This window comes from Carassius carassius, chromosome 37 (genome assembly GCF_963082965.1).
Source record: "Carassius carassius chromosome 37, fCarCar2.1, whole genome shotgun sequence".
In the NCBI taxonomy this organism is placed as follows: Eukaryota; Metazoa; Chordata; class Actinopteri; order Cypriniformes; family Cyprinidae; genus Carassius; species Carassius carassius.
Window position 1 is genome coordinate 14,608,132 of NC_081791.1, and position 14,649 is coordinate 14,622,780.

Sequence of the window (14,649 nt, forward strand, 5' to 3'; positions counted from 1 at the left end):
GGGAAAATGTCTGTCAATGAATATGCCCTTCAGTTTAGGACTCTAGCGGCCTCCAGTGGATGGAACAAACAGGCTTTACTGACTACCTACCGTCAGGGATTGGAACCTCGAGTGCGGCTGCATATGAGGACACCATCGGGCCAGAAAGATTCATCCAGTTTTCCATCCGCTCTGCCACTCTTATGCAGTCGTGCCTCGAAAAGCACCAGGGCCAGGCATATTCCTCTACGCCACTCTGCCGACCAGAGGCCATCAGCTCCCCAGAACCAGCCAGTGAACCCATGCTACTAGACTCCTATCGTCTCTCTATGGCTGAACGACAAAGACGGCTGGCCCAGAATCTGTGCCTCTACTGTGCAGCCCCGGGGCATGCCATCGCTATAGGCCCGTCCGTCCTCCTCGTCCCATGGTGAGTGCCATTCTCCCTTCAAGATACCAAATGACACCACTCACCACTGTTGTGACACTTACTGCCGCTGACATATCTCTTCCAGTTTCCGCCCTCCTCAATTCTGGGTCAGCCGGCAACTTCATCTCCGGTGCCCTCTGCCGTCAGCTCAAGCTCGCTACCACGGCAACGCCGTCAGCCTACCAAGTCCACACTATCACCGGCAAGCCGTTAAGCAGGAGATGCGTGCATCATAGTGTGGGTCCCATATCCCTCCAAACCGGACTACTCCATCACAAGGAAATCCATCTGCTGGTTCTGGAGGAATCCACCGCTGAAGTGATTCTAGGGCGCCCGTGGTTAGAGCAGCATAACCCCGTAATCTCCTGGAAGACGGGCAAAGTCCTGAAGTGGGGCGACGCCTGTTTCAAGAGCTGCATCTCAGGTTGTCCAGTTCCAGCCACACCTTCCCCTGAACCTCTTCCAGTCTGTTCCACATCAATAGAGAGCCCAGTGGAAAACCAATCCATCGCCATCCCTCACTGCTACGCCCCCTTCAGTGACGTCTTCTGCCCCAAACGGGCCTCCAAGCTGCCTCCACACCGGCCGTGGGACTGTGCAATCGATCTGCTGCCGGGTGAACCAGTGTCTAAAGGAAGGATATACCCCCTATCCATTCCTGAGGAGAAGGCCATGGAGGAGTACATCAAGGAGGTGCTGGCTCAGGGTTATATTCGTCCATCGACCTCCCCTGCTGCTTCGAGTTTCTTCTTTGTGGAGAAAAAGGACGGAGGTTTAAGACCATGAATTGATTATCGGGCTCTCAACAATATAACAGTGAAGTTCAGGTACCCACTTCCCCTCGTCCCAGCTGCCTTGGAACATCTCCGTGGTGCCACTGTGTTCACCAAGTTGGACCTCCGCAGTGCCTACAACCTCATCCGGATACGAGAGGGGGACGAGCCCCTACAGGCCACTATGAATACTGCCTGATGCCGTATGGACTTGTTAACGCCCCCTCCGTATTCCAGGACTTCATCCACGAGGTGCTCCGGGAGTTCCTCCACAAGTTCTTCCTAGTCTACATTGATGATATCCTCATCTACTCCCAGAGCCTGGCAGAACATAAACGCCACGTTGCGGAGGTCCTGCAACGCCTGAGGGCCTACCAACTGTATCTCAAGGCCGAAAAGTGCTCTTTCCATCAGCCCTCAGTGCAGTTCCTTGGATACAACATCAGCAGCAGTGGCATCCGGATGGACGAGGGGAAGGTAAATGCCGTCAGAGATTGGCCCAGTCCATCCACCATCAAGGAGTTACAGTGGTTCCTTAGCTTTGCCAACTTCTATAGATAGTTTATACAAAACTTCAGTACCATCACCAGCCCTCTCACCAGTCTCCTCCGTAATAAACCCAAATCTCTCTCCTGGACTCCTGCCGCCACAGAGGCCTTCCACATGCTTAAGGAGGCCTTTACGACTGCCCCACTCAAAGGACTTCTTCCTTTGAAGGGTCTGCCCAAGACCATGGAAACGGCTGAACTGTTATTTAATCATGTCTTCAGGTAATTTGGCATCCCAGAGGATATCGTCTCGGACCGAGGCCCCCAGTTCATCTCCCGGGCATGGAAGGCTTTCCACTCACTCCTAGGTGTGGCCATCAGCCTGTCCTCACTCCAACGGACTCACTCCATTCCAGTGCGTACTCGGCTACCAACCATCTCTATTCCCCTGGTCAGGTGAACCCTCGGATGTCCCCGCCATCGACTACTGGTTCCGGGAGAGTGAGAGGGTCTGGGACACGGCACACCACCAACTCCAGCGGGCTTTACGCAGACGTAGAACGACAGCCGATCAGAGGCCCCAACATACCAACCCGGTCAGAAGGTCTGGCTGTCCACCCGGGACATCCGCCTGCGTCTGCCCTGCCGCAAGCTAAGTCCCAGATTAATTGGCCCATTCACCATCATCAAGCAGATCAATCCGGTCACGTAAAAACTCCAGTTACCCCCTGAATACCGTATTCACCCCACATTCCATGTGTCTCTCCTTAAACCTCACCATCCTTCTGTCTCTCCCTCCACAGTATCTGGCGAAACGGAAGCCCCCCCTCCACTCCTCCTAGACGACGGCGTAGCCTATGCAGTGAGTGACATCCTGGACTCCCGGCGGCGTGGTTGACAACTGGAATATCTAGTGGACTGGGAAGGATATGGTCCAGAGGAAACGTTCCTGGGTCCCACGCAACGACATCCTGGATCCTAACTTACTCGACACCTTCCACTCCAATCATCCTGACCGACCAGCTCCCAGGGGAAGAGGACGTCCACCACGTTGTCGGGTCCTCGGCCCTCAGGAGCGGGTCGTGGGGAGGGGGGTACTGTTACAAACACGCCAGGTTCCACCTCCACGCAATCACTATGCACGCCCTCACCGGAATACTAAGCACATCCACCTGATCGTCATCACCACCCAATCACCTCAGTACCATAAAAAACACACACGCACTCAATCGCACTTCCCGACAAGGTCTTACCTGTATGCTAACTCTAAGGACTAACTCTTCTTCTACTTACCTCTCTCCAGCGATTCTCTGAAGATCCAGATCCCCAATGTGGGTGTGTGTGGTTCACCTTCCTCCTCTGACGTCTTCACCCAGCCTGCACGGATCCATCCCTCACTCCACCCTACACTACCTGCTCCTCTGCTTGTGTCTGTTCAATAAACCATTCTGTCTGTTACTCCTCAGCCTCCCGAGTGATCCGTAACACTAATGAATGAGGAATAGTTTTTAATAAATAAGCACTAGTACCTAATGAATAAGTACTAGTATCTAATAAATAAGTACTAGTATTTAATGAATAAGTAATAGTATCTAATGATTAAGTACTAGTATCTAAAAAATAATTACTAATAACTTGAAAAAAGATACTAGTACAGCTTATAGGTTAAATGTTACAAAGGCTTTCCATACACACTGTATTATATTTAGTATAAAGCTAGCTGTTGTTTTTAATGTGAGGGGTGTTACAATTTTAACCCCCTCACTTTAAAAACTACAGCGCTTTGATCATAATGTAACACATCATCTTATTGGGAGATATTTATATAGCTGTCTGCTATATCATTGTAAAGATATCATTGATTTACATTATAAGCTATTAGAATCTTTATGATCATATAAATAATAACGTGCACCAAGCTGCATTATTTTGTTCAGTCTGAATAAAACACATATGCAGACTTTTTATATTTGCTCAATAAGTGGTTCCATTAAAAAATTCTGACAGTTATTTCCTGGTAGGCTTACAGTTAAAAGAAAAAAAAGCTCTGTCCCTTTTAATGTGGGTGGATATGAACAAACCAGGAAGTGACATTTCTTGTTCTCTTTTGGTAGAATACCAAAATGTATGTGACATTGCAGAAAGATAAAACATAAAAACAATCGAAGTTTAAGCTCCCAAATTCTATTAATATTCTTTCTTGTTTCCTTTTTAAAACATATTCTTTTGTAAATTAGGCTGCAATAAGATGCATTTTCTTGTTTTCTTCACAATAGGTATCAGGTTGCCTATCTTGTTCTCGTTTCTAGTGAAAAGTGCTAAACAGTATCATTTTTACCAACAGCTATACAAAATCACATCAGGAGCTATATTGCATGAAATTAAACCAGAACTGTTTATGATAGTAGACTTTATTGAATACAAATCTATATTTGCAAGTATATTAAATGTAGCAAAGCCTGTTCAGTTATCCTCTTGATCTTCAGCATATTCATCTTCAAAATCCTAAAAAAGATGATTTACAATTGAAATACTGTCTGATAGACCTTTCTTGGCACAACTACATAAAAACAGTGAAGATAATTAACCACAGAATATGGCATAAACAGATTCCACACCTTCTGCTGGGCCTCAGACTTCTCTCCAGGTGTGATGGGATCCTTGTCCAGTCGCTCCAGCTGAGAGAGATGTGAGATCACATACAGCCTGTAATCATCAGTCTTTGCTAAAGGGTTGTCCGAGAGCACAAGGGCCTTCAGTGTTTGCCCCACATTCACTAGAGTTTTCAAAGCCCTCATTGAAGATATAAGGTTTCCCCTTAAGTTAAGAAAAAGAGGGTTGTCAGACAGTGGTAATATAACTCTATGTGAGTCAGATTTGCTTCCTCAATTTCAGAGACTGGGGAAAATGCCAAACCTGGTGCTAAAGTATTTATGTTACCTGACATTAAGATATTGGAGAGATTTCATGTTGGGACTAAGTCCATCTAGTGTTTCTAATTGGTTATCTCTAAGATGAAAAGTGTTGAGATGCAGGAGCTTCTCCAAACCCTCCAATCGCTTTATGTTGTTTTGAGCCTAAATAGTCGGGTAAAGGTGTAAAACGGTAGTTAATTGGAGAAAATCTGTATCATGTACAGTACTTTCATCTTCATTAAAAATAAATACAAGCTGTTATACCAGATACAAATGGCGTAAATTGGGGAGGTAAATGCCATCTGTAGTTTCCAAACAATTTCCTCTGAGCTCGAGAGTCACCAAATTGGTCAGATTGTGATATTCCAGGCCCTGCATACTTTGGATACCATTACCTAAAACATATAATGAAAGGTTGGTTTAGTGCAGCAGATAAAGCTTAACGTTGCATGGGTATTGTCTAGAGCAGATTACAATGAAATGTAGAAAATGCCAGTTCTTAATTTTTTTAATCACATTATTGAATCACATATGTTAAATACAGCTAAATACACCACTCTAGATTTGCTTAATGAAACCAGTGTGGTTGGTACTATAGTATAAAATGAGCTTACTATTATCATAAAAGTAAAATAGTCTACTAAATGGATCTAACTAACCAGTGAGATTGAGGGTTTCCAGTGCTGGACCTCCAAAACCTTTAACATCAAATAGGCGGTTGTTGGCAAAGCTGAGCCATTGTAGGTAAGTGAGCTTGCCAAACGGCTGACCCTCAAACCTCTGAAGAAGGTTTCCATCTCCTTTCACCCACAGCAGCTGGGTGAGATCAGCCAAAGGAGAGAAGTCTGACAAATGATTGGAGGAGATGTCCAAGTAGCGCAGATGGATGAAGGAGCTGAGCAAGGCCAGGTCTGTCAGACCCCTGGTTAAGAAAAGTACGGAGAAATGTTTTTTAATGTGAATGGAAGTATGTTGTAAATGATAGGTATAAGAAGAATGCTCAAGACAAGCGTACTTGCTTTTAAGGTCAAGTCTGACATATGCATGAGACAGACCATTCCCTGTGCGACACAATAAGGACAAGCTTTTCACCATCATGTCCTGGGTTAGTGGACAGGGCTTTAGCTGGTAATAAAGTCACATTCATGGACAATCTTAATGTCAGGAATCAGAAAGCTCTTTATTACTGAGTATGTTTACACACACAAGGAATTTGACTTTGCCACAGGAGCTTCCAAAAGTACAGAAAGTACAGACATCTTATAAAATTATTATATTTTTTGGTTTATTTTGTATATAATATAAGATAAGACAAAATAAACTGCATATTTATATAAATGATATAAATGGATAAATGATACATTGAGTTTTCTGTTAGCTGTTAATGTAAATGTGGGTCACCTGATCCTCTTGTCCTGAAATCTTCTCTTTTCTCTCAGGATCTTCCTCTTCTTCAGTCTCTGCTCTTAACACATCACGTTCATCAGAGTCGGACATTATTCTTCTGTCTGGGTTACCTTGTTGATCAACTTTTCACGGCGTAAACACGGAATGATTCGACGTTTAAATGAATCAGTTCGTTCACAATCATATCATCATCACGCTAGCTGACGTTAATTAATGAATTAACAAAGGATTTGCTTAAGCTTGGAGACCTGGACATGTTTTCTATGTCACTCACGTCGGGCTGAATCGTGTTTGTAGCCGTTTCCATAGTAACACCGCGCGTCTACTGTATTGACCCAGTGCCTAACAACTCCACAGAAATGTGGCGATATATTTATTTTACTCATATTTATCTATTATGTGAATGTGTATACATTATATACCCAATTGAATGCCTATATTACAAATCTTGTATCTGAATTAAGGTGAGAACATAGAAGCAATACAGAACACCCGTTTTTTTTTGTCAGTCCGAAAAAAATATTCTGAAAGTTGTTTTATATAAACACAATACGATTCACATATTCGTTTACATATGCATGAATTGCGTACAAAAACTCAGCCATGTAACAGCAGTTATATATAAAAACATTTAAAAACAAACTGAGGAGCTTTGTTTTTTTCTTGTTTTTTAAGCAAATGTTAGTAACTATCGGTGATCTATATATAAGTTCACTAATAAAGATCAATGAGCCCCACTTATCTTCTTCTTCTTCTTTTATTGGCGGTTGGTAGAATTTCATATAATATTTTGATATATATAATCAGTGTTGGGGAGTAACTAGTTACATGTAACGGCGTTACGTAATCTAATTACAAAATTAATGTAACTGTAATTAGTTACAGTTACTAAGAAAAAATTAGTAATTAAATTACAGTTACTTATGAAATTTTTAACGATTACAAAGGGGATTACATTTGAATATTTACACACATCCACATACAGATTTAACTGATTTATTTCCCAAATTGCACTGACTATTCTGAGACATACCGCCCTAATAATTTCCGGGATGCGGAAACACAGTCATACCCCAGTCATAAAAACGGAATGCCTAACGCGGACGGAATATACCACATTTTGGATGACTAAATTAAAAGTAGGTCAGTACACTTGAATCAAAACATGACATGGACTAGTGTCTGTGAATATTAAGCCCCAAAAATGCAACATATGACTCCTGCACGTTCTGTGTGTCTGTGGAAATCAGGCGCGGACTGGACACCGGGAGAACCGGGACGATTCCCAGTGGCCTGGCAGCCGATTTGGCCCGCTATTTTAATATCATTATTGTATAATTGCCTGCCGAATGTAATAAAGCGATCATTTGCGAATCCGCCATTTGATAATTAAATCTCGTGACTCGCGCGCTCTCCGCGCTTCCGCCAAACGGTTTGGATCAGACTCAGAGTAATCAATGCGAGAGAGAGAAAAGAGTGCACTGTGGAAGCGCACAGCTGGAGCCGAGAAGCTGAACTACTGTTCACGGTTTCAGGTCAGTTTCATCTGTAAAGATGCTTTTTTTGTCTTTGTTTTTTATTTATTTATTTAATCAAGCAGCAGCACGTTGCTCATCAGTCATCACTCAAAATACTATATAAAAGACATCATTATTATCTTTTGTAATGTTACAGTAGTAATTTAGCTGAAAAATAATCAGATTTTTTGTGGAAGCTACGACAGACAACAACACAACCCTTACGAAAATTAAAGTTTTGTTATTTTACTAATAATCCAGAGAACATGGTTACTATTGTTTAAATGTGGTAACCAAAAATTATTTTACAAATGTATTTATTTAAAAATAAATAGAAATCCATTTGCAGAACAAAAAACAAAACAAGGTTATTGTACACTGTAAAAAAGATCTACCTGGTTCTACTTAAAATCATAAGTTAAGCAGCTGCCTCAAAATTTCAATTAAAAACAAAATGGATTAATGAATTGTTTTAACTCATTATTTTGAGTCTTGTTAAGCTGTGAATTGCCTTCTGTGAGTCAACATGACTATACAATTATTGTTGTTTCAACTTAGCTATGCAAGTTCAAAATAAAGTGAACTCAGTAAAGAGCATTCTGTTAACTTATCCCCATTAGTGGGTTCAACTTAGTAATTTCAATTAAGTAATGTCTTTGAATTAGGGTATCGAGTTAAGATGATCTAAAAGAATGTCTTGTTTTAACTTAATTATAAAAACAGACAAATTTGAGTACAAAACTTTTTTTTTATTATTAAAACCAATGTTAACCCAATACAAGCTATACATAAACACTTCAATCATCTCAAACTTGCAATCAATACTTTTTTGGTACCAAACTTCAGTTGGGTGCAGGTCACATAATGAGGCTAAGATAAAAAGAAGGGTTGTGCACAATCATGGGGTTGACTGCTGATCTGACAGTTGTCCAGAAGACAATCATTGACACCCTTCACAAGGAGGGTAAGCCCCAAACATTCATTGCCAAAGAAACTTGTTCACGCCAAGCCGACTCATCTTGTCTGATGGAAAAATGAGGCACCCAGCACAGCAAAAACGCCAGTGTACATTGAACTCAATTTTAGTCAAATTTAACACTCTTGAAATGTATATATGACTCCCTCCGTTTTAGAGTTAAAATACCACTGTCAAAAGTGTGAAATATGTACATTACTTACAGAGTACATTAAAACACTGAAAGAGTTTATTTGTAAATCCAGCATGGTGTTAAAATGTACTCAGAATGTGTCAAAATGTGTTCAGGTGTTCAATGTTCAAGTAAAAACAAGCAAAAAAAAACATACATACATACATATATATAAAATAATCCACAAATCAATGCATTTACAATTATAAAATTACAATTACAGTGTTTTCAATACATTTAAACATATTCTTAAATTTTTTTAACATATAGTCAAAGCAAATCAGTATAAAAGCAAGTCAAAGCAAATCAGTGCAAATTCTTATTTTGTCAATATGTATTTTGAATTTTATTAGGTTTATAGTGCTTTAGTATTTAGCTGCTTAAACCACAGCATGCTTAAACCACAAATCTCCTGATAACTAGCTGCATTGACCCTGCCCTTGATAAAACACAGTGGACCAACACCAGCAGCTGACATTAGGGAAGTCGTGGCCTAATGGTTAGAGAGTTGGACTCCCAATCGAAAGGTTGTGAGTTCGAGTCTCGGGTCGGCAGGAATTGTGGGTGGGGGGAGTGCATGTACAGTTCTCTCTCCACCCTCAATACCACGACTTAGGTGCCCTTGAGCAAGGCATTGAACCCCCAACTGCTCCCCGGGCGCCGCAGCATAAATGGCTGCCCACTGCTCCGGGTGTGTGCTCACAGTGTGTGTGTGTGTGTGTGTGCACTTCGGATGGGTTAAATGCAGAGCACAAATTCTGAGTATGGGTCACCATACTTGGCTGAATGTCACTTCACTTCACTTCACTTCACTTCACTTCACATGGCACCCCAGACCATCACTGACTATGGGTACTTGACACTGGCACGAGCAAATGTCCCGGATGTGACTATTAACACTCAACAGTGTTGTTCGTCTCGAGATGCGCAAAGAGCTGTCTTCCACTCAATTTAAAATGGCAAGTTCATTCAAGCACCTGGAATTTGTGATTCATTGAAGTAACTTATGAACCTAAATTGGAAGATTGAAAACTCAAACAATTGAGTTGAAATTTCAAAACACATTTTTTTTATGTCTGATTTAATGACATATATAAGTTATCATAACTTTTTGATCAGATCATTTTTTACAGTGTACTTTTATATAGGCTAATAAAAGCATGGTCAATTTTTGTAAGGGAAAAACATGACTCGTGTACAGTATTAGGATTTTTATATAAATATATTGTAGTATTGTAGAGTATTGTATTGTACAGTATAGTTTTGTTCAATCTTGAGTATTAAAGTCATGAGAGAGATGGATAATGGGGCAAAATAAAGAGACTGAAGAGAAAAATGGAAGTGAAGGTGCAGTTCAGGAGAGAACTTTTAATTATTTTGCATGTCCCCAAATTAAAGATTTAAACCTTTTTTATGTCAGGTCCATACAAAAAATAGTTTTGTCCATTAATTTGTTTGTATGAGTTTGAATTTTCCAGTCTGATTTTTTTCCCAGTCCGCCCCTCCTGTAAATTAATGGCAAAGACATGGTTTCATCTACTACACATAGGCCTGCTGAAGCTCGCAGTGTTTTCAACCTCTGCCATCTCAATATATGAGTACACGAACACATAAACATAATTTCTAGAACTGCTCTGTGTCACTTCATGTGCATTTTACTTATTTTGAGAAAACTATCATCACATCTTATACAAAGAGACATCAGTTTAAAAAAAACACCAATGTTTCAGGAGTTTAGTACACAGAATACGTCACATGCTTATTAGATAACTGTATTTGAGTTGATGTATATGATTTTATTTATTATTATTTAATTTTCACAAATTTAGAAAAGTAATCAAAAGTACTCAAAAGTAATTAGTTACATTACTTTAATAAAGTAATTGAAAAAGTTACACTACTATTACATTTTAAACAGGGTAACTTGTAATCTGTAACCTATTACATTTCCAAAGTAACCTTCCCAACACTGTATATAATTCCTGTCATGAATCTGATTTTCCACTCTGTTAACTTGTCAGAGCCACCACTGAATCTGTTCAAACCACAACTGTGTTAGGCTGGACCTCTTCAACCCACTGCAGTGCAAGACATATAGCTAATCATTCAGAAGTATATACAGATACTTGATCAGAAACTCTTCTAGCAACATTGATATTGAATTTAGGTATATATATTGCAGCTGCTGTTCCTCCAGTCCCTGGGTCTTTAGATCCGTCTTTGTATATCCACAATTCTGAATAAGTTTGATTTATATATTGTTGCACAACTGAATTTATTGGGATATTCATGTCGATGGTTTTTATCTCTTTATGAATGTTTAAATCAACAAATGGTATTGGAAACAACCAGGGAGGTATCCCCGGTGTCACAGAAGTATAAACCATACAACCATAATCAATGTTTGCTCTTATCACTGCATTATATATTCTTTTTTTTGATTGACGCCTTGCCCACCATTAAACTCCAGATGAAAAGTGTGAGAAAAAAAGTCGTGGTATTGCCGGCCTGAGACTCAAACCCACAACCTTAGGATTAGGAATCATACTCTCTAACCACAAGGCCAAGACTTCCCCACAGATTGCATCTTAATGTATTTATCCCCTTCTTACATTTTTCTTTCAGCTTCTGGATATGTATTCGGGAGTTAAATTTTGAGTCCATCCACATTCCTAGAAATCTGACTACATTACCCCACTAATCTTATAACATAGGATAAGATGTAAATGAGAAAAGACGTTAGACCAACCACGTTCGTTTTAATATATGTAAACTAATATATGTAATATATGCAAACAAACGATACATTCCAAACGATAAAAGTCTAAATAATTTATTTTTGCAACTCTCTCCAAATGAAAAGCTACCAAAATAAACCATACAACAAAATAACCACTATACATAATGCATTAAATACCAACACACACTAAAAGCAGTAACTGTGCAATGACAAGCTTCAGTAGAACATCCTCCAATGATGGTGAGAGGAAATGGATTCAAAAATAGGGTGAAAAACTCTTCTTCACAAAATATGTCTACAAATTCAAAAGTTTTGATATACTTTACTTGTTTTAAATACATCAAAAAATAAATAACACTAAAAAACTACCAGATGTTCCTGAGCATAGCCTACTGTTGGTAGAATCATCTTCCTTCCCCTGTTTACATGTGCTGTGCATATAACAAAATAGATCTATGAAGCAGCTGCCAATGCTTATAAAACATAATAACGTCTACATATACTATAGCATGTGATGTTTATGATTGTTACATCTTCAGGAGCCCAATCTGACCCTTTATTATGTTGGTAATGTACAGTATATATGGATATATGGATTGCAACATTCTTCATTAGGTGAATAAAGGGTGCTGATTATGATTGTAGCACATGGTTTTTCCATATGTATGCACATACCAAAGGATTGTGTTTATCCATAATTAGTGTTTCCCTGTATGACTTGAGATTGATTTGGCTATCCCTTTTGGATGTTCCCCTCATAATTCTCCATGCAGATCTGGATGCGTCGAGTGAAATATCCAGGCTCAGATATGGCCTTCAGCAGGTCGTTCTGTACCAGACACAGATCATACAGCTCTGATGTGGAGGCTGTTCGAGTCTGCAAGCCCTCAGGGTCCAGAAACACCTGCAGAAACATGTGAGCATTCAGTGGGGTAGGTAAAACATAAGGGACGGTCAGTCTGGAGACGAGAAAACAAACATCCAGTACCTTAGGATGGACAATGGTGTCCTCATCGTTTTGCCGAATGTTGTCATCAATGAAGATATGCTGAACTTTGTGGTCAAAAGGGTCAATCCAGAGTGGTTTTCCTCCTAATATGGAATATGTATTCCGTGCCCACCTATTTAAAAAACAAAGACTTGATACTGATAAACAATACAATTACATTGTTTTCAGACCCATAACTGGTTCCTCACCAGTCAAAGTGGTCTTGGAAGCCACCCAGACCCTCAGCAGAGCTCAGGTACTGGTAAACATGCCGTTCTCCATCCCTTGTGGACATGTGTTCTTCTCCGCGAATCAGTGTTGCGCCCTTACTGCTGCACTTGATGCGTCCGGCAGTCACGTTCACCCTCAGCTGTGAGAAGAGAAAGTCTGAATGAGGCTTGGTTTATATCTGGGACAACACAAAACCTACTTTTCCACATCAAATACCTTCAGAGCCGGGAGGTCAGGGAAGAGCGGATGAGAGCCCTGCTCTACAGCACGCTTGACAGCATTCAGAACACGGGGCAGGTCTGAGCCGAATGTACGGAACAGGACGGAGAACTCCACACCTTGTGAAGTCAAGTCCTGCAGCATCTGGAAGAAGGAAGGGAGGATGCAGTGATACAGCTTCCCATCTTCTCCCTTAACAGACAGCTCTTTATCTGCAGGCAAGTCAGACGGCCATCTGAGCAGCTCTAGATGTTCCTCCAGGACCTTCCGGAACCGTCGGCCTGGACCTACGGTGGTGAAGCATGCCACTCGGCCAAACTGAGAGTAGTATGTGATGGCCCCCTCACAAGGCTGGAGGAGAGATGGTGCTTCTGACAACCACTCCCATTTACCTGAGAACAGTGAGAAGAGCCATGTGATGTGATGCTGGGTAAAGCCGTTGAGTCAAAACAGCCACTGTATGTACTATAATATTAATATTAAAATAAATATAAAAATTTACTATATTTTACACAAACACATTTGTAAAACCATAATGCACTGAATTCTATTTTATAATTATATATATATATATTTTTATAATAATTAAAAAGAAAACAAGTAGAAAGAATAGAAAAACAATAGCGAATGCTTGTGTTGGAGAGTTATTTTATATAATAAAAACAAAACAAGGGAATAGAATAGAAAAAGCATAGAGAACGCTAGTGTTAGAGGGTGATTTTTTAAATAAATAAAAAGAAAACAAGTAGATAAAATAGAAAAATAATAGAGTATGCTAGTGTTAGAGAGACATTTTCTTATAATAATTAAAAAGTAAACAAGTAGATAAAACAGAAAAAGAATAGAGAGCACGTGTTAGAAGAGTAATTTTATTAATATAAAGAAAAGGAGTAGATAGAATATAAATAGAATAGAATAGAACAGAGAATGCTAGAGTACACTGTTTTTGTTTGAGTTTGTCTGTTGTCTGGAAAGCTGGCTTGAGGTTTCTGGTCTGTAGAAGTTAGAGAAGTGGTCTTACCTTTTGTCATGCGCCCCCAGGTCACCGTGGACAGGAAGTATTCAATTGCAGCTACAGTTCCTTGTCTTGTGACTGCGTCAGATACAAGGATTGTGTTGTTGAGATCAATGTGAAGAACGATTCTTCTGGAAGGTCCACATGGGATTGAAACAGTGGGGTCTTTATATGGATCTGTCCCGTCGGAGTTCACATGATTTCTGCATCCATTAGTTTGGTTCTGATCGATACTTGTTTCAGGGATCCTTTCCGAGTTATACATAGTGCTACAATGTTTATAGGAGGATATATTTAGAACTACAGATGTTCATATACACACTAAACAAATATACTTAAGTGTAAACGAGGATGGATATCTCTGACGATGAATGACTGGTGACTCCGTCCAGATTCCATGTGACCTAAGCGGATGACACACATCTCAGTCAGTGGAAAAACAGCCGGACACGTGATGCTCTCACGCTCTATTCGAACAGAAACATTCGTTGACTGCATTCGTTCAAAAAAGAACGTTTGACTGAAAACAGCTGAGCTCTAAACCCGGCTTTCAGAATGACAGCATGACTTCCTTGTCAGTGTCAAATCCCGCGAGAAAGAGCGGGGCTGCAGTACTTTACGGGTGAATGTGGTGAGAGCGCCACCTACTGCTGCCTTTCTTCTCCTCCCGGCGACTGAGAACAACTGACCTTGACCTTCACCGGTACATTGTGAAATATTGGCATACGCATAATAAATGTATTACTTATGTTTATATTCATCCACTTAATATGGTTAAATGAAGGGCCCATATTTTGAC

General features: G+C 40.3%; 2 protein-coding genes across 3 annotated transcripts; both read right to left on the reverse strand.

Moving 5' to 3' along the window:
- Nucleotides 1-4,065: 4,065 nt before the first annotated feature.
- Nucleotides 4,066-6,301, reverse strand: lrrc23 (leucine rich repeat containing 23). 2 transcript variants are annotated; one of them, XM_059527675.1, is made up of 7 exons: nucleotides 5,987-6,301; nucleotides 5,601-5,686; nucleotides 5,245-5,507; nucleotides 4,850-4,980; nucleotides 4,611-4,747; nucleotides 4,289-4,487; nucleotides 4,066-4,175 (listed from the first exon to the last, which is right to left on the reverse strand). In XM_059527675.1, exons 1-7 carry the CDS (start codon nucleotides 6,080-6,082, stop codon nucleotides 4,134-4,136), a joined length of 954 nt encoding a protein of 317 aa, XP_059383658.1. In that variant the 5' UTR covers nucleotides 6,083-6,301; the 3' UTR covers nucleotides 4,066-4,133. The 2 variants fall into 2 exon arrangements, with proteins under 2 accessions (XP_059383658.1, XP_059383657.1); XM_059527674.1 differs by having other exon boundaries at nucleotides 5,601-5,710; nucleotides 5,987-6,299.
- A 5,175-nt stretch (nucleotides 6,302-11,476) lies between these two features.
- si:dkey-32e6.3 (uncharacterized) lies at nucleotides 11,477-14,508 on the reverse strand. The gene is made up of 5 exons (XM_059527676.1): nucleotides 13,857-14,508; nucleotides 12,833-13,227; nucleotides 12,595-12,755; nucleotides 12,386-12,518; nucleotides 11,477-12,301 (listed from the first exon to the last, which is right to left on the reverse strand). The coding sequence occupies exons 1-5, from the start codon at nucleotides 14,113-14,115 to the stop codon at nucleotides 12,131-12,133; spliced, it is 1,119 nt and encodes a 372-aa protein (XP_059383659.1). The 5' UTR covers nucleotides 14,116-14,508; the 3' UTR covers nucleotides 11,477-12,130.
- Between the last annotated feature and the right edge of the window lie 141 nt (nucleotides 14,509-14,649).